Raw genomic sequence first — 20,694 nt, forward strand, 5'->3', positions numbered from 1 at the left:
TATAGATTAAAAAAAGTGTAAAACCTAGCATACTAACATAATGTCATGGTAGGCTCAATTCTGAAATTTTCTTTATAATGATATTGGTCATTTATTCTTATGATTTTATTTTAGTATTTAAAAAAGAGCAGCTTAAAGAACATTCATCAGTTTGTGCTGGACATTGTCAGGTGATACAAGTCTTTGTGACACAAACATATTCTAACAATTTGTGTGCTTTGAGAGGACCTGGGTCTTAAACTTTTATGCTTCTTCCTACTATTATCAAAGTTGTATGTCACAATATTCTATAGATCTGTGGATTTTTGCTTGATTAAAAAATTTAGATGCTAGGAAAATAAATTTTTGTAAGTGATGTATTTCCAGCAAAGCTATGGCCCAAATTGAAACCTTTTTTTTTTTTTTTTTGCCATTTCATTTCCTTACTACATAACTACATTAAGAGTGTTCCATTCTTTGAGGAAGGTGGGCAAAGTTTCACAGCTTGAATGCATTTTAACATAATGAACAAATGTATTTAGCAGCTTTTTGGGGGGAGATTTCTAACATTAGATGTGCTAACCAAGCATTTCCATTTGGCTAGAAATGTCATGATATTAGCAATGAAAATTACCTGACAGTTCTGGGAAAACAGATAGTTGGCCACGCTGACCCTCGATGGTTTAAATGAATTGTTCTATGTGCAGGTGATATTGAATGACAGATCATATTTGTGTAATATACATAAAAATTAGTTAACAATAAGTAGCCTTATCTGTACCATCACTTTCATAAGCAAAGATCTGAAAAGTGATGATGAAGTTAGGAGAAAAATTCAAATATGCATTAAAAATGTTAACACTTCCACTTCCCATGCTGAAGTGGCAGAACTTTTCAGATGGAGTAAGTCAGAACTTTGGCAGTCCTGTTCTGCATCCTGCATGTCTTTGTAGGTTTCTTTGATTTCCCTTGTTGGTGTGATATTTTGGTAAAAAGCAGCTGACTCACATCCCATCCAAATCCCCAGTGTGCTCCAGATCCTTCACAAACTTGGCAGCCATCCCACGCCTTGCCAATTGCTTCCTGTCTCCCCAATTCCCACAGGCCTCTTTCCTGAGCCATCTGTTCCTCCTCCCTTCCTTCGATTAGAGCTCTCGTCTGGTCTTCCAATTTCTTTCATTGTTCAATGTCTGTTGCTTCCTTCCCCCTCCCTTCCCATAGAGGAAATCAACACGCTTGATGCGGCTGATGTCATAGAGCCCCTTCCCTGAGAAGTTAAATTTGTGCTCCTGCAAAATAAATATGTGGTTCTGTTGTGTGAAGGTCAAAGGAAGCTGAAATGGTAAACCACAAATAGGTTTTGTTCTGGTCTATCATACATGCAGTCAATGTGCACTATATATTTCATTTCTCTTAAAAAGTAAAATTTTAACTCTGGAATTAAATATAGGTTAAATCAGTACAATTCAATTATATCAGTGATGGGATAGAAAAAAATGAGTCAAAAATATATATTTGTTACGTTGCACTGCTTAGTTTTCAAATTTAATAAAGGAAACACTGGAGTAGTAGAATAAAATTTAGGATTGGGCATACAAAACCAAATTATAAGTTCAGGTTTCAACATTTACTAAATGTGTGATTTCATGGAAGACACTTGATCTTCATCAATTTCATTGTTTACATCTGCGAATTGAATTGCCAGCTACTACATATGTTGTTTCACTGTGTTGGGGGAATATGATGAAAAAGGGCATGTCACTGTAAATGGTAAGATACTCTAGACATATCAGTAATGGTGTTCTGCACTAGTACATATGTATGATCTCTGGATGTATTTAGTGATCAGAAATACGATGGAAAAGGAAAATTAGGAACTGTTCGTGCCATAAAAATTCTAATTTTCCTGAATAAGCCAGAAGGTCATGTAAATGTATATTACAAGATACCCAGCATTATGTCTTCTCTGCAAATACTTGTATTTGTATATGATTTACACCTCTGAGAGTCTTTCCAGATTTCACCAGATCAACATAAGTATTCCAGTTAGATGAATGTGTTAAATTTAAATTAATATTGAAACTAAGAAAGGCAGGTGTGGCGGCATACACCTGTAATCCCAGCACTTGGGAAGCTGAGGCAGGAGAATCACTGCAAGTTTGATGCCAGCCTGGGCTATACAGTGAGTTGAAGGACAGACAGCCTGAACTATATGGAGAGACCCTGTCCCTCAAAGGGAAAGAAAAGAAAAAAGAAGAGCAGAGCAGAACAGAGCAAAGCAAAGCTAGGCAAAGAAAAAGGAAATAAAGGGAGAGGAAAGGGCAGGGAAGGGAAGGGAAGGGAAGAAAAGAGAAAAGTGATTGAAGTTCTATGCACATCATTCTTGTGCATTGCAATAGTCAACTGGGAATTCCACGAGGGAGTTAAGTCCTGATGCCCCTGTGTGCATGAGTCTCATGTGGAACAGTCTCGTTCTGTACCATCCTTAGGGGAACTGAGACGTTCTGTGATTCTGAGATGAGAAACCCTGGGTGAGAAAAGTGGGTGTATCTCCTAAGGAACACCCAGAACCTGACCGCAAAGTTGTCAATCAACTTAAATAATTACACATACGCTCATCGTGTCTGCACAGTAAAAGAAGAAAAAACAAAGCCAAGAATTTATGACCTACTTGTGAAGTCAAAGCATTCTTTTGAGAAGGTTCTAAGGCATGTCTTTCTCAGTTTTAGCACACAAATAGTTTTAGATGACAATTCAAGCCTAAATACAAATCTGAGGAGCATTTGGATATTGTTTTAACTTTTCCTTATTCATCTATTAGATGTACATTAAAGAATTTAGATACCAAGAGCTTCACATACCAATTAACGAGTCTTCACATATGCTTTTCTATCTGCCTGGCATGTTCTGACTCCTCAGTGTTTCTTTTAACTCAGTCATTGTTCACATCCCAATACAAAAGCAACTTCATCAGTGTAGCCTTCTGTAAAACCCCACCCCAAACATCAAACCTAGATTTCTTTTTCTTGTTATCACTCCCTTTTATTCATACCAAGTATTCTTCCTAAAATGTCATAAATTATGATTTAAGTATTGTTTATCTAATATACCTAAGACACATTAAAGGACTAGTTATGTTCTTTATGTCTTTAATGGTAGGAGCAGAATACATATTTCTTGAGAAAATGTTAAGTGAAATGCAATTCAGAGATAATGCCTTTTACCATACCTTGAATTGAAAAGCTGCTGATTTGATCTTGTTATTCTAATTTTATGCAGAATTATGTATTCCTAGTCTTATTCTCCTATAAAATGGAAAGGGAGTATCATGTACCCCATTCCTTTCTCCTAAAACATGTTTTGTTTTCCACTGACTTCATGAAGAGGAAGTTTTACATAGATTAATTATGTGAGTTAACATATTATTTAAGTGTGATTAGATATTAGCTGAATATTGGAGGTGGAAGTGACTTGAGAAGTTGTGATAAGGCGAGCTCCTTCATTTTTAAGAATAAAAGGAAAGCTAGGAAGTTGATTTATCCTGTTATATAATGGATTAGTATTGTGTCTGGAACAAGAGCCAAACTTCTCAGTGCCAGTGTTCTTTCCGTTTTTGATTTTTCTGATGACATATTAGACCTGTGCAATCTGTCCAAAACATTTAACTTTGATTATGGTAGAGGTTAACAAAGAATTCACAGATAAAGTGCTTTATGGGATTTGTTTCATGTAATTTTATCATTTGTTTTGTATCCTAAATTCAGTACATCATACTTTGAGAAAACATGGAAAGTAGTATGTTTAAAAACTAGGGCTTAACAACATTCTGTGCTTCTCTATCCATAAGGTGCTATCATGGCCTCGTCTTTTCTTGATTCAGTTAAGTATTCAGTATGTTTTAAAAACATCGAAATTTTTCCTATATGATTGAATATTACACTTTGTTTTACACTGTCATTTTAAAAAATTACATCATTTTAAATTGTAACTTAAGCTTAATTTATGCATATATTCATAAATGTTTATGGGTAAGGTTTTGTCTTGACCTTAATCAAATCCTTTAATTGTTGAAAATGTCAAGATAACAATATTTTGCCTACTTATGTTCTAGGATCATTATGAGAAGAATTTCAGCACTGTAGCTGAAAGTATTTTGAGGATTATCAATGACCTCATTATAGTGTTATTTTTAGTGCTTCGGTCTTGAGTTTCCACTAATATACTTGCTCATATTAATAAGTTGGACAAATAAATGACCAGAAATATTTAACCTCAGATATTAAAAAAAAAACAAACAAAACATTTTGAATAGAAATTTGGTAGGAAAAACAACCCAATCCTTGTAAAACCATAGTACCCCCTGTTTTAATCAATTTATAAGTATACATCATTTTATGCCTCCTTTCAAGTGGCAGACACCTTTAACAACATGACAGTGTACAACCTCGTGCCTATTTTTCCAGGACTTTTAAGATACTCATTTGTAATACATTATAAGTTCTTGCAAATTCATGTTAACTGGTTTAAGAACCATAGAGAGAATGTACCTGTTCAGATTCAGAGTTGAAGAAATAAGGGCCAAAGATTGCCAGATAATGTATTTTTTTAAATAACAAATAATTTTTGTTCACTTTGGGAAGTGATATATATTTTTCGAGCTTCCATCTGATTAAATATCTCACAAATGTGAAAAATATGAATAATCTTGAACAATTTGGGTATAGTACAATATTATGCTTTATTGTATTTTGATTGTTGTGTGTTGCCAGTATGCTGTTAAATTGATGATTCTGCTCTCCTGAATTTTTTTTTTAGTTCAGACAGCTTTCCTCAATACCTCTCTTTTTGTTTGTTTGGTTTTTTTTTGTTGTTCTTGTTTTTCTTCCAGTACCAGGAATCAAACTCACGACCTTGCACTTGCCAGGCAGGTGCTTTACCGCTGAGCTAAATCCCCAGCCCCTGAAACATTGTGCTAGATTATTTGTTTGTTTTGTTTTGTTGGGTACCAGGAATCGAACTCAGGACCTTGTGCTTACCAGGCAGGCACTTGTGCCGCTGAGCTATATCCCCAGCCACCACTTTTGGATATTGTTTGAAAAGATAGTGCCACCAAAATATTGATTTTAAAGTAGCATTAGACAATTTAGGCATTAGACAATGCCTAAGCTGCTTTCCACATGGAATTCTTCTGCCTCTTGAAGTGGGCCAACACCTGACATGGAAATATGCTGTTGGTTAGCATCCACAGTCTTCAGCAGGATGAGCTTCAGAAAGCAGAGAGTGTCTCAGAAATCCACGTAATCAGTCAAGAAAAGTTGGGGCTCTGAATTCAAGTAATTATCAATACAGTAAGCAAAGCAGACATGTTGTAATTCTACAAAATGAACACCCATGACCAAATGATAATGCCTGTAATAGGAATTTAGGATTAGCTTGCTGTCACAACATAGAAAACAAACATGCAAATTTGAGTTCCCCTTTCAGTTTTTTCTTTACAATACATGCTTACTCAAGCAGCAGAATTTCCCCAGCTTTTAAGCACTGCGATATATCCGACTTACCATGAAGTTTCTCCAAATTTCTAAGGACTAGTGGAGTTTTACTACTATCTGGGAGCACTTTGTTTAATTATAGGTTAAAGTAGTTTTCTAAATTAAAGGCACAATCTTTTGTGGGTTGAAGGATTATTTTCTAACCAGTTTATTTTGCTTTCGGTGTTCTATTAATCAGAATTGAAAATGTTTCTCTAAAAATAGTTTTAAAATTTATCCCAAAGTGCTTCCTTATAAATCTTATCTTTAATTTTAAAATATTTAAATGCTATCCAAGTATTTTTCGATAAATTTTTTTTTAAAAGCTGACTTTTATCATTGTTTGTAATCTTTGTGATTGCTCGTGATATCCTAGACAGGATTTTGTTTCTTTCTGTTCACATCAAACAAAATGGACTGTAACCTTATTTTTTAAAGAAGTGCATTCAAACTGCATTTAATTATACAAGGCTTTCTTTCCTTAAAGCAGGATCCAAAAAACAGAAATTACAGAAATATTTTAAGCCTTTAAATTTTAAATTATTTTTAATCTGAGCCCTTTAGAGGAATCTGATTTCCCTTTCATTATTTATAATTGGCCAAGGTTAACTTTATATTTCTCCATCTTGTCTACATTATCACTTTCATTTAAAGATTCTCAAAGAATAATCCCAAATTTTATACTGAGTCTCAATCTAATGCTGATTCTGCGTTTTCTTTGTTTAAAGTTACTTTAACAAAATAGCTATTGGTAACATCTGACCACTTCAGTTTTTATCTCCTTAAAACCAAAGAATTTGATAATATGATAAATTGTATACTTGTAAAATAATCTGGTGTGCATTAACAAAATTACTACCAGATGGCACAGGTTTTCTCTTCTTAAATCTCACAAAATCTAGGTGATCACAAAGCTTTAAAAGCCTAGTGCATTAGAAACAGGCTTGCGTTTAAGAGCGTCATCTCGTATGGGAAAATTTCAAGAGTGGTTGAGCTCTGTCTATATAATACTGTACTGGTAGAAAATAATGGATGTTTGCCTCCTTGAGTGGATAAAGTGTAATTTAGTAAGAAATCCATTATCTCATGTGCCTTTGCCTTTTAATGTTTGTAGTGTCACTCTTCTCACTTAGATGTAGCACATCACTGTATTGTACCATACATCGCAGTTATAAAAAGATCAGGTCAGATTCCCCCACCTTTGCTATGGAAGCTTATAAATATGCTATTTCAGCTTTCAACGTAGTACAGTAATAAGTTCGACTATGTGGGTACAGGACAGTCATTCCTCTGCATATATTTACCTAACTTCATTTCTCCTACAGATAACATGTGCATTTGTGAATTGTAAGCATGAGCATTTTTTTCTGATGACAACTAGATGGGTTAAGGAGAATTAGGCTTTATATCCAAATCAGTCAGGCTTTAATAGGGACTGTTATGGAAGGAAGACTTTCAATCTGGCACACTCAAGGAGGTGTATAGATTGTACCTATTTGTTCCCCCAGCCATTCTGTCTCAGGACCTATAAACTGCATGCCTGTATTGCTGATTTGTAGTTTGTGCCATCAGAAGCAAAGAAAGTACGAGCTCATGGCTTTATCCAAAATTAAATGCTCTATAGAGGTTTTCTTTCAATATATGTAGAAGGGCTCCAGTGAGCTTACTAAATGATCTGGAGCAAGTTTCTAGTATTCTTGGAACCTTACTCATCTCATTCCAGCAAGTATTGATACCTCATGAGAGTTGTTATTAATTATAACAGTAGTAATAATACAGATTAATATTTTAAATTATTAGTACTTTATGACATTTACTCTTACCACAGATTCACTGACACAGGAAAACAATCAAAAGCATTTGACACACAGAGGTTATACGCTTTTTCAGATGTTACATTTTTGCATTTGTTCACTCCATTAAAATTTCTATAGAAACATCACAGAATTAAGTACATTTGTTATTTTGGTATGAAGTGGTCAGAATTTCAGTTTAACTTCCACAGTCCACTATAAAATAGTATGCTTTACACATCAACTCTAAAATACTAAGCCTTTTCTACAGCCATGATAACTGAAATGACAAGAATTCTGTACATCCAGTGTCTGTGAAAAGTGCAGATAATGTGTATTTTGTGTCGGTAATGTGCATTTTAAATGCTATGGTTAGGACAAAATCCCAGTCATTGTGAAATAAACAGCAGATCAAACTTTTCTACTGATCTTACTTTTTTTCTTTTCTGATATGCTTCTTGTCAGAACCTTTCCCTTCATTTAAGGCTAGAATTTCTAGTTGGTGTTTGGGGGGAAGAAATTTAGGATTCTCCAAATTCTGATTTTCAATTCAATGTTCTTAGAGAATAATTTAAAACTTACTCTGGAGCGGTCCAAAGCACCACCATCTTGTCACTGCATGTTCTGTTCAGCCTGGAGCTGAACTTTTTGTGACTGAGAAAGAATGCCTCCAACAAATACCACTCCAAATGATTCCTGAAATACTTTTTAGATAGATAATTTTCTCATTGATTTTTTTCACAGGTAACAATAGTAAACAGAATTGACAGAATGTATTTATTTTTACTTTTCTATTTGTCCATAAGTGAATCATTAGCTCTCAGGAAATACTGGGAAGTATATGTGGATAATGCTGAAGTGTAATGTAACCTACCAGAAAGTTCCTTATTTAAATTCTAGTTTAAGCTTTTCCCCCAGATTATATATATATATATTTTTTTCCCTGCCATGGGTAAATTAATCTACTTGCTTATGCTTAGGAAGTTTGTATATACATTGTCATTTATTTTAGCGTATGCACTGCGACACTAGGTAGGGATTATTTGTTTTATCAGATGCCCCTTAAGAAATGAGGTACAGATTTGCTAAATAGCTGAGCTAGATTCTAGCATAGTCTAGTGATCAATAAAAGAGAGTGAGGCAACTGGCCATATGGGTATACAGTTTCTGACCCTGGTCTGTTGAGTCCTGACTCCTGATTCATCAATTAAGCTTGTTACTTGCAAAGTCTGCCTGCTGTCCTGGACTCTTTGAGATTAAAATACTATCAAATGTGAGTGTGACTTTATTTAATTTGTAATGTTTTAGGCATTTCCATAGTTGTGTAGGATCTTAATGGCATTGAAGTTTTATATTTGCAATTTAAAAACCATGTCCTTGTAAAGCAATTTTGGTTACTCTAAATTTCTGAATCCGAGATTGGCATATCTAACACTGCCTGACTTTGGGATGGCTATATGTCTTCTTCAAGATATAAGTGAATTTCAAATTTTGGAGTAACAAATTATGCACCGTCTCTGGAAAAGGCATTATCTTAGCAAGGATTTGGTGGTTGAAGAAAAGTCTCACACTGGAGCAAAACTACACCAAATAACTAAGTTTAAGAACCCATGGAGAGAAAAAGGGATTTACTGTTAGGAAAGTATTTTCAGCTGGTGTACTTCTAACTCCAAAGAGCCAAGACTTGGAAAATGAGCTTTTCTTCCCTCAAATCTAAGAACATTTGTCATCTTTATTTCTAGAGTATAGTCATAATTCCTCCGTAGATTTTTATTCCAGGCTGTCCTAGTAGTGCCTATATGTAAATTCAAAATTATAGCCAGATGGTTGGATGAGGTGATAAAAAGCAAACTTGGTTTTGTGGGAAAGTGAAAATTGCTCGTAAGACTTTGTTTTTACCTTTAAAACAGCGGGACATTGTTTCATGAGACCTGTAAAGGAAATAATACATTAACTTTAATAGCTATGAGCTAAATTAATTTTTCATATCCATGCTGAATACTACCATGTAATCTGCCTAGATTTTTCATAGAGATGAAAACCAATCGGCTTCCTTACTCTTAGGAGATAGCTAGTAAAGGCTATTTTATTACAAAACCGCTTTTTATGTTGCATGCTTTTTATAGTACTCACTTTTGGGTTCTAGTCTTAATGACGAGGGAGCCAGACACCTGGGGAATCTGCTCAAAGTCTTTCTGTTCTATCTGCTTTGCATCAGCTCTCAGCAGTTGAGTGTCTCCTGTTTGGAAGATTATAAATTAAAGAGGGGGCTTTCTTGGTTAGTTGCATACCTCTCATTGGTCCAAGAAAATGCTTTTGTAAGAGAAAATGCCAAATTTCAATTAGGTCTTCATTTTGGCATTCAGCCACACTTAAGCAAGCAAAACAGGCATGTTTTAAGAAGCCTGTGTTTTTTTCTTTCAATTCTTCCTTGTTAAAATTAGAATTCATGAAAAGGTCCTCTGGTGTATACATTGCTTAGATAGAAACGGACTAATTCATACCTTCACAAAGAAAATCATCCTCTCTCTTTAACTTAACTGTGTCTCAGCAGGGCAGCTACTACTTGCCTACAATTAGCAATACAGCTCTTCCCCACGTAGTCTATAATCAAATTATCATAGGTGTGCTTCAGCTGGGGGAACAGCCAAGTACCAATTTATAAATTGCTATGACAAAGAAATGAGAAGTTTAGGAGGAAAAAAAATGGAAATAGCATAGAAATACAGATGCCATACTCCTAGGCAGCAGCTCTGCCTGGCTTGTGTTCTCAGCTGGCAGCTCACCAAGCTGTGTAGAGAGCCACGCGTTCCCACTGGGATAATTGCTTTTTCTGCATGAGTCTCTTCTTGCTTCTCCCTGATGATCAAGTGTGTTTAAACTCCTGGCTGAATTAATGTTGGTTTTCAAATGGTATTGTAAAGTGTAGCAGCAAACAAATGAAATTGGATCGTGTTCTCTTGTATGTATGCAGTCCAGGCAAATAGGAGATGCCAGTGAAGAGATCCTAATTGCCTGCTTTTGCTCTCAATTCTGCTCCTAAGAGAACAATTGAAAGCCTTACAACAAGTTATGGTTTTTCTCCTTGGGATGCTGTCCTTTTTATGTCATCGGAAAAAATGTAGAATAGTCATTGATTACTTTCAATTTGTATTTTGATGCTTCTTTTTTTTAAACAATGTATATGTGCTTCTCCTGGCATTTTACTGTTATATAAGGACTGTTTTGTGTTGTGTTGTGTTGTGTTATTTAATTTTTTTCTTCTTAATCCCCTGATCACTATTTATACTTTAAACAGGCTGTAAATTTTGAAATAAGATTTGCTGGATAATTGACCAGTGAGTGGACTAGTAAAATCAAAGTGAATATATTTTATAACCAAGTAGCATATTTATATAATGTGATTGAAGTATGACTGACTGAATTTTTAAGATAGTTTATAGTAAAAAATTGAATAACTATTAGTACTAATCTGTTTTTCTGAGTTTGACCCATCTCTGGGGTACAGCTGTGTTTATTTTGTGTCTACTCATGAGTGTGTGAGAATTTCACCTACCAACCGGTGGATGAGCAGCATGAAACCAATACTATCGAATCAAGAGACTTGAGTGCCAAGTATTTCAAATGATGTGCCTTTTCTTCCTTCTCCTCCCTTTCCCTTCCCGCTCCACCTCTTGTCACTCATCTCTCGCGTGTACTTTCCAGGGAGCCAGTGTGAAGCAGGAATAAAGTTTAAAAGTTTTCAGAAAATGAACCAAGAGTAAATAGTGTCTATGAAAAACAGAAAGAGTAAACAAACTTTAATAAACCTTGCTACCTATGAAAACGAACTGTAATTTAGCTGACCCTGGATTATGGTTGATATTAATCTAAAATAAAACTTATATAAAATCATTTTGTCACAAACATATTATATCACTGCAAAAGTGTTACTTTGTGTAATAATATTCTATGAATAAGTAAATTATATAAACATGTCTTGCAATTTATTTATATACTTAAGATTAATGTTGTTGATAACTAAAGTAGCGCTTATAACTTGTTTTGTGTCAATGTTGGTGGAAACTTGTAAAAAGTTTGAATTTCTCTCTGATAACTAAAGTTTAGGTGTTAGAAAAACAAAACTATTAATATGTACATTCAGAAACATGAAGTACACACATATGATAGTGTTAAAATCCAGCTATCACTTCTCAGCCTTTTGGCTAAGATCAAGTGTAAAATCTAGGTAACAAAAACATGAAATCACTTAATAGTATGACTTTTTTGTCTGTTCCTGGGGCACCGCTTGCCTGATAAGAGTAAGAAATATGATCAAAAAAGAAATATTTTATTTTCTTTGATATTGTATATGATCTGCATTATCTGGATTATTTTTTACTTGATTATAAATTTTTTAGGTTGCTGTACGTTGTTTTGGACTGTTTACCCAACCTTTTGTCTATCTTTTATACAATGCAATTATACTAATTATTCTACCATCACTGTTTTTGCTTGTGCAAACCATAATTTTGTTTGAAAGACAGCATAGTATGTAGCATACTTTATACTGCCTAACATTAAAGATCGATTAACAGTAACGGGTATTAGTCCATTTCTTCTGTGATCCATGCTCTGGAAAGGTATCATTTTTGTTTATTAGTACTGTGGTTGCTCTTGTTGAATTAATACTAAGTTTCAAAGACATAAAAAGTATTACTGTTGTTACTGTTCTTCATATGCTTTGTTGAAAGCAGTCCTTGGGGAGCAGCCAGAAGTGTCCTGCAGCTTGTCTCACCAAGGAGAATGTCTGGGGGCTATGGCTGGCCATCTGGGTTACCTGCATCTCATTGTCATTAAGGACCAAGCAAGGCACTTCTCCGGTTCACAGCAGCTTGTTGTCTAGTCCATAGGTCAAGGATCCAGCCAGAACTGACAGCATTTCTGTGAAGAGCTATCGAGCCCAAGGAGAGTTAGTGAGAAATTTTGCACAAATGAGATGCTAGATGATATCAAAACCTCTCATTTCACTTACATTTCAAAGCAGCATGAAAATAATTCCACGGTAAAGATCAAGTTTTTAGAAAAAAATAATTTCTAAACCCAGGTATTTTAAAGAACTCTCCTCTTCATGTTAATCCTGCGTATCAAGTTCTTACTATTACTGTATAAGTGAATTTCCAAGTCTTTAACCTTACATAAAATTGTAAACATTAAGTACTCTATAACTTTTCATTGGTATGGTGATGCTAATGTGTGTCTTATATGAATTATTTGAAATATATATCGATTGCCATTCTAAATCTGTGTCCTATTAATACTCTTTTTAAAATAAAATTTCTAAACAACACAAGTTTTTGAATGCAAAATCTATTAAAGGAAATGAGATAAATTATATGACAGTTTGGTGGTTAGTAATTTGAAATTATATTTGAAGTCCTTAATATAATTAGCGGTTTCGTTTTTGGTCTGTTGAATTCAAGTCACATTAGGTTAATGTAATTAAGAGAAGAAAAGATTTTGTGTAGCCAAACTAGTTAATTAGCCCCAGTCGGTTTAGTATGTTAACCAGAGGTGTATGGATAACACTGTGGGGGAAGGGAGAAGGTCTTCTGAAAAAAAAGTTCTTGTGAAACAGATACTGCAAATCATCTGACTTGCTTTAGGGTACAAAGTGAAGACATACCAAGGAGTTCATTTTAAGTTCATCTTTATTTCTGATTGTTAGTGCTGATGGCAGGATAAGCTGTATACTGCATAGAATAAACAGACCAAAAAGCCTATTTAATTTACTTTTTTTGAAAGAAGCATGCTTTTATGAGTACAAAGACAATAAGAAATCTTTCTTCCTGTATTCTGGAAACAAAAATTCTAGTGGTAGTGTTTTCATGACTAATGGTCGTTTTTTTGGTGGTGGAGGTTTTGGTTTTGGTTTTGGTTTTTCCCCCAGAAAATATAAAATATCTTTACATTGGGTAGAAAAATCTTATACCTGAGTTTTCTGTATAGTTTCTCACTATTTAATTCACCATAGGAAATACAGGTTTTAGACAAAGGGCATTCCTCCTGCTCCACAGAAAAGCCTTTAAGGAAAATAATCATGTTAGTTTCTCCTTGGAAAGATTCCCACTGTATAAAAGGCATGTATATCAACAGCATTCAGGGTTTTTGTACCTTAATATCTCTAAAATATTAAAAAAAAAAAAGCCTGAGACTGTTCCAATGAAACATATAAAGTTTAGAGATGGTTAAGACTTTAAAAATTCTTTACCACTTTGTTCTCTGTCCTTCTCTGTCTCCTTTCCCAAAAGGAGCAAGACCACTGGGACCTTCTTTTTGTTTTGCTTTCATCAAGTATGTATATAGCTGAGCCCTCGCCTTCAAGCTCTGTCTAGAGCTTATGGAAATGTGGACTTCTAATGTGGTTACTACTGGGACTGGTAAGGTATATGCTAATGAGGAAGTAAGACCTCTGCCTTAGATTTTTTGCATAGGCTGGATGCCAGTATATTGTCTGAAAGCTTCACACTTTCTGCTTCTCCAGTCCTGGGATTATGGTAATTGAAGTGGTGCCTCTGCAGTTCAGTGTTTAACATTGTGTCTGTTCATTATACAAACTAGTTTTTGATAGGTTTACAATTTGGCTGTCAGATCCAGCTGCAGGAAGAGACCTGCAAAGAAACGTTTCTTAGCTTGCTTTAAATAGTGCTGTTTTCACATTTATAGGGTTTTGTCCATGTTAGACATTTTTTCCTCTTTAAGCAGAGAGAGAAAATGTCAAAGTTGTTTTACAAAGGCGCACCGCAGTGTTCTGGGTCTACTCATCCTAAATTTACAATCAGTATTTTGAAATGACTCAACACAAATTGGTGACTGTTAATGATATGGACTGCTTGGAAGCTGATGTGCTTATTTGAGAAGCTTATAATACTATGTTATTTTGATATATTGAAAAGAATATGTGTATCTCCTATTTGTGATTGTAGAAAATAGACTTACAGCTTCTAGCTAACTGTTTCAATTCAGGCCCTGATATAATAAGAAAACTGATTTGACTTTATGGGAGTTAGAGACTGTTATTTTTCTTCCATGTGCTTTACTTTTCATTTGCACTTTTTTAGTCCTTCACTTTTATCAATTTCTATCTCTACCCTTTATGAGGAAATGAGGTTTCTTCCAGGCTTAGTGAAACTTGTCTGGTCTTCCATGGAAGTTGAACATCTGCTTTGGGACACTTGACCATTACTGAATATGAGCATCATAAAATGAAATGGTGTGTTTTTTTCAATGAAATTGGCTTTTTGATGGAATGGGAGGATTTGTGAGTAGGGTGGTACTTACGTGGAAAGTCTCAGCAGTTTTTCCCAAATAGAGTAAATACTTTTTGTATTGTATAATTTTATCCTCGCCTTCCTTCTGTCATTTTTAACATCTATTCTTAGTCCAGAGTAGGGTTCTAGAATAGTCTCTCAACCTCAGCACTATTGACAATTGAGTCAGATAAACATTTGATGTGGAGGACTACTTCACCCACTGCAGAATGTTAGTAGTGTCTCTGATCTATTCCCACTAGATACAGCTAACATCATTTCCTGCTCCTAATTTTGGCAACCTGGTCTGTAGATATCGCCAAATATCCACAGGGAGAAGGAAGGTGATAGCCCCCATAGAGAATCATTGTTTTGGAGGAAATATTTTAACATAAAAGGTAAAAAGTACTTGTTTCTAAGGCTGTGTAATGTTAATGTAAATACACATTTTCCTGGCAAAACCCATGGAGGATGTGTTAGTAGTTAATTCTAATGAGAAGCTTCCTGATTTAACCTAACACAAGATTACTTTTGATTAGACAAATACCTCTTGAATCACTAGGTATCTAAGTGTAATATACAATTATAGTAATGTGTAGGCAGTTCTCTAAATATTTTATATAGTTTATCTCTTACAATGGCAATAGGTATTAATAGGATCCCCATTTTTGAGATAAAAATTAGAGGTACAGAAGATTAATACCTTTTTTAAAGTCATGCATAAATAGTAAGAGATAGTCTGACTCTAGGGCCCATGCTTACTTTGCTTTCCTATGTATATGTCTGAAGATATTCTTGGATTGGAAAATCTCCTCTAAAATGTTTGGAATTGCTCATAATTTTATTCTGAATTTGATTCTGAACTCAATAATATTAGTAAAGAATACCTGCAGTGGAAAAACAGGTGCAATTTATTTGACCTTATTTAGCCACTGGTAATATTTCTGTTAGAAGTGGATGAAAAATATCATTTTTCTCCTTAAAAGCGTTTTGTAAGATTAAGGTCTTTCCAACCTTCATGACTTTTGAGTGGTCTTTTTGCATTAATACATATCTGCATGAGGAGCCATGACAAATTCCTCCTATGATGATATTAATGAAAAAAGTTTCTCAAGTTGCATCAAAAAACTTTCTTCAGAAAAACTCATCGAAGTGTTAACATTGTTTGCTTTGGTTTCCTCACAAAAGCTAGAGAAAATGTCTGTCAAAATCCCAGTGGGTTTCTTTTCATTTATACAGTAGATATGATTCATTATAAAAGATGGGTATAAATTTTGGTAAGATGGGGACCATTTATCAATTTATATTCAGTACCCCAAACACTTATATTTGCTTACAGTATATATATCCTGGTTGATTTTCCAAGACTAAGCCAAGTTACTTTAATCAGGGTTGTAATAACAAGGTGTATTCTGCAAACTCAGTAGGAGTTTATACTGTAATTACCTCTGAATTCTGGTTCACCTCGGCTTTTATTTCCTACCATTCCTCTCACAACTGGAACTGTTCCACATCTGAGAATATCCTGACAGTCCCCTCATAACTCTTGCTAACTGATTCCACTCCTCCATTTGTATAAAAGCTTTCAAAATATAATGGCACTGGGCTATAATATATAATGTTAATTTATATTCTATGTGTGCATAAGCAAGTTGATTTAGATCTCTATATTCCCAAGTATTTAAAAATTATAAAAATAAATTAGGACTATATTATGCCCAAACTGCAGAAATAAGTCTCTAGTATTGAAAAGTATTTATATCTTACTATTCTTTAACTCTTATTTTTTAGATAATAGAATGTGTTTTAAAGTTATTGTGAAAGCCATGTATTTTATTATGTTTAAGACACATTGACTTATTGACTTTTAAAAAAACAATATTTAAAGCTTATGTGTTTCCTCTTATTTTTTATTACTTTGTGTATATTTCTATTGCACAAGTAATTTGTGTAAGTTCTTTTGAAATGAACTATTTTCTAAATATGCAAAGACATTCAGAGATAGATTTGAGCAATAGAAAGAGGCTTAATGTATTGTCTAAAGTTATATAACTGATCATTTAATTTCCATTTAAGCAGTGGGTTTTTTAAAATTGCCTTTTTGCTGTAATGAGTTTTTTTTCTCAAGATTTTTGGAAATGTTTATTTATTTCAAAATAAGTACATACTGAAAGGTGAGAGTGCAACTTTTTTGAAGGGCCTTGACAGTATGGTGCTCAAATTCTTCTGAATCTCAAGAAATCAAGTTTATTAAACTTAAATGTATTAAACAATAATATGACAGTTGTAGGCTACACATTTATTGGAATTTGTACAACACAGAGAGATGAAGACAGAGATCTTGCCTGAAATCTTAGCTCTCTTCCAACTTGCAGTGTGATATTAGGCAAGTCATTTTCCTCCAGTGAAGCTTTTACTAGGTGTCTTGACAGATCCTGGGCCTATGAAGAATTATATGTGCTCTTCTGCCTCACAGTTCACAATTAAGAAGAAAAAGTGACACTTAAAAGCAGTTAAAAATATATTGGGATGATGGGCATAGGGCAGAGATGTGGGATGTGGTAGTATACTTTTCTGAGTTGCTGGTCCTTTAGTGAAAAGTGAGGATATTTTAACACTTTGACCTAGCAGTCACATGTACCGAAGACCAAAATGTAAGCCCAAAGTACAAGTGATATGCTTATATAACGGAGAACCTCATAAAATATAAAAATTAGCATTATTAGATAGCAGCTTTAAATTGGGGCTGCATTTGTTTCCATAATGCTCTTCTGAGACTTTCTGAGGAAACGATTGCAAAAAAAGTGTGAGTATGTGTGTGAGAGTGTGTGTGCATGTGTGTGTGTGTGTGTGTGGTGCTGATTACAGTACCATTTATAAGGGGAAAGAATGAAACATTTTAAGTATCTATCAATAGGGAAAAAGCTGGATAAAATATAGTAAAGGCACATAATTCAGTAGTGTATAGCCATTAATTGATGCTGAATGTCTGTGGGTAATGTTTTCCACAATTATAATGGGGAAATGTCCACATTTAGTTGAAAATGCAAATTATAGAACTAATATGTCACATGATTTCACTTTAGTGAAACTGTGTATATAACAAATGTTTACATGTGTATGAGTATATTGATTATCTATCTATTGTATATGTATATATGTTTGTGACAGAGTTAAAAGAATGTAGACACAGCACAGATAATAACTTTGAGTGATTTTTTAAGGTTGACATTTATTTTTTCTGTTATTTAAATATGTATTGAAATAACTAAAATATAATTGATGTAATTTGTGTTAGAAACCTTTTAAAGTGCACTAAATTGAATAGCAGACTAGGTTTTGTCTTTAATAGTAAGTAGTTTCCAGTCAACTAAATCTTTTGGGTTATTGCCATGTGCAGGCTTCATTGTGCATATAAAGCATAAGGTAATGAACAATACAGAGAAAAGGCTGTCCTCTACAACTAGAGAGAGTAATGAATAATGTAAGAAAAATTCCTGGGTGATATTTATACTGAAGTTTTAGAGCACCCGATAATTTCTTTATGAAACTACTCTTCACATACCAAGTTCTAAATTAATACTGCACTGTTAATATTTGATTGGCTCTAATAAGGCTAAAATGTGTACTATGGATGTCTATATTAAATAATTGAGGCATTCTAAAATAGCAACACCTTACCTTAGCAAAGTAGCAGTTTCAGTAAAGTCTTTTAAGGTGGTATGAAAAAGATGTTTGCATATGTCCTTCTTTCTTCCCTCACCACTAACCTTTGTTTCTTTCTTTCATTCCTTCACTGTTTCAATCTTTCCTCCTTTGTTTAATTGGTATGCTGTATAGGGCAAATGCGGAGTCAAGATCTCCACAGATAAACATCCTAGAAATTATCCTTTACAAAACCTTTCTAAGTTTAGCGCTTTGCAGATATTCACAGGTAATTGAATTCAAGTGAGCAATGAACTTAAAAAGTTTTACATTTGAAAAATGGCTCAATTTTTAATTCATGTTTAGCTTCAGTCTGCTTCTTTGTACTGGATGCCTGCTTACATATATTGTTGAATTTTGTGCGCTTAATGAAGTGTTCTAGAGTATACCTAAATGTGACTTTCCAGATGATTTATTGGGATCTTTTCAGTCTCTGCCTGTTAAAGATCCTGCTGAGAGAGGGCATCATCTATGTTTTTGAGGAAATAGCAGATTTTACTGTTTTGGCAGTTAAGATATATTCCTCTAGAGCAATTCTGGCAAATTAACAACCTACAGAAAATTTTATTTCCACATTTTATCCTGCTAGCACATGCTTTCTAAAAATCATTTATAGGTGATATACATTTACATATTAATTATGTTCGTATATCAGGAATTTCTGTATTCTTTTTTTCTACTTCTTAAATGTTATTCATTAATTTTTTGGTTTTACTTGATTAAATAATATGAAATAACTTGGCTGATATGGAAAGCAAATTTCTAGCTTGATAGAATATAAAAGCTTGACAGGAAATATAGGCGAGGAAAAAAAAGGAATGTAGGTGAGGAATAATGTTTTTCTTCTTTTATATACTTGGAATGAATTTTGTTCAAAGGTACTACCTAATAAATACAGCAAACACTATACTTCAGCTGTTTGATAGCACTATGCTTTGATTTATGTGCTTAGAAGGTAGACTTCATTTATGAAGACCTGTCTCACCTAAACATGAGCCAAAGCTATTTTAATCATATCGGTGTTAAACTTTTTTTCAAGATCCGAGGAGGAAAGCTCATGATAACTTACACGCGTAAGAGCGATGCTGGCAAATATGTGTGCGTTGGTACCAACATGGTTGGGGAGCGTGAAAGTGAAGTAGCAGAGCTCACTGTTCTGGGTAAGTCCAGTTTCATGTAATCCGTCACTCTAACATGTATCCTATTATCATTTGTATCTTTATAAAAAGGAGAAGGAAATGAGTCATCAAAGTATAAATAATCTTTATACAAGAGAGGAGGAAAACACTCGTACGTTACTCTTTGGGTGTATGGGAAAGGGGAGAAAGGGAATCAGTGAAGTAGCCTGAGATAAAAACAGCCAAAGACGCTGGAGAAGAACAAGGAGGAGATACCAGCACAGACAGGCCTCCAGCAGAAGGGAACTACGTGGAATAATTTTCTACACAACATTTTAAATTATATGTCTGTTCTTAATTAACATCTAAAATGCTCCTCTGCTCATGCATCTTTTATTTGGAGACGGTTCTTTCTAATTTTAGAGAGACCGTCATTTGTGAAGAGACCTAGCAATTTGGCAGTTACTGTGGATGACAGTGCTGAATTTAAATGCGAGGCGCGAGGAGACCCTGTGCCTACAGTACGATGGAGAAAAGATGACGGAGACCTGCCCAAATCCAGGTACACATGAGTGTCTTATGATGTGATTCATCAAATCATAGGTGCCATGACACAGTCCTTTGCTTCAACTTACAAATTTTGATGATGATCATGTAAAAGGCACATACACTCATTAGAAGGTATTCTTCAGTTTTTAATTTTGATCTCTTCCCTGGCTAGAGATGTGTGGTATGGTACTCTGTCTCATGCTGGACAGCAACATAGAGCCACAGCTCCCATTCAGCCCTGTGATGAGGAAGAAATCCAACCAGTACTCTACAGCACATCATTTTGGCTAAGCTAAGATATTCAGTAGGTTGGTGTGTAAGATGCATTCTTGACTTGTGATATTTTTCATTTATAAGAGGTTTTTCAGAACATATCCCATAAGCCATGGAGCTTCTGTAGACGCCTTGATCACGGGCCAGGATACAACACCAGAAATAATTAGAATGAAGAGGTGGCCGTGCTTCATAGAAGAACTATACGTTCTTGACCCTGGCTTGCCCAGGGAACCTATGTGAATGGTGTTATTTCTTACGCATATTTTTCTTCTCTACTAAATTGCAAGCAGTATGTATTTTTTACATGAGGCTATTAGGAAACAGAAGACAGATACAACAGTAAAGACATAACCAGGAGCCAATTAAAATCATAGTAAAAGGGATCAGAATTTCTTGGTGTCTGTCAAGTCCTTAAATTGGCTAGGAGTAGAAACAGAGGAATTAGGGAGTCATA

At 34.4% G+C, this 20,694-nt stretch overlaps 1 protein-coding gene across 5 annotated transcripts in view; it reads left to right on the forward strand.

Moving 5' to 3' along the window:
* Positions 1-20,694, forward strand: part of Robo1 (roundabout guidance receptor 1) — an 891,813-nt gene that overhangs the window by 756,813 nt on the left and 114,306 nt on the right. For all 5 annotated transcript variants that reach the window (XM_013503701.1, XM_013503711.1, XM_013503704.1 and 2 more), the window contains 2 exons: positions 19,337-19,457; positions 19,839-19,977. In XM_013503701.1, coding sequence (XP_013359155.1) covers positions 19,337-19,457; positions 19,839-19,977 — 260 coding nt within the window. The remainder of the gene's footprint in view (positions 1-19,336; positions 19,458-19,838; positions 19,978-20,694) is intronic.

This window comes from Chinchilla lanigera, unplaced genomic scaffold (assembly GCF_000276665.1).
Source record: "Chinchilla lanigera isolate Chin_1 unplaced genomic scaffold, ChiLan1.0 scaffold00006, whole genome shotgun sequence".
Lineage (NCBI taxonomy): Eukaryota > Metazoa > Chordata > Mammalia > Rodentia > Chinchillidae > Chinchilla > Chinchilla lanigera.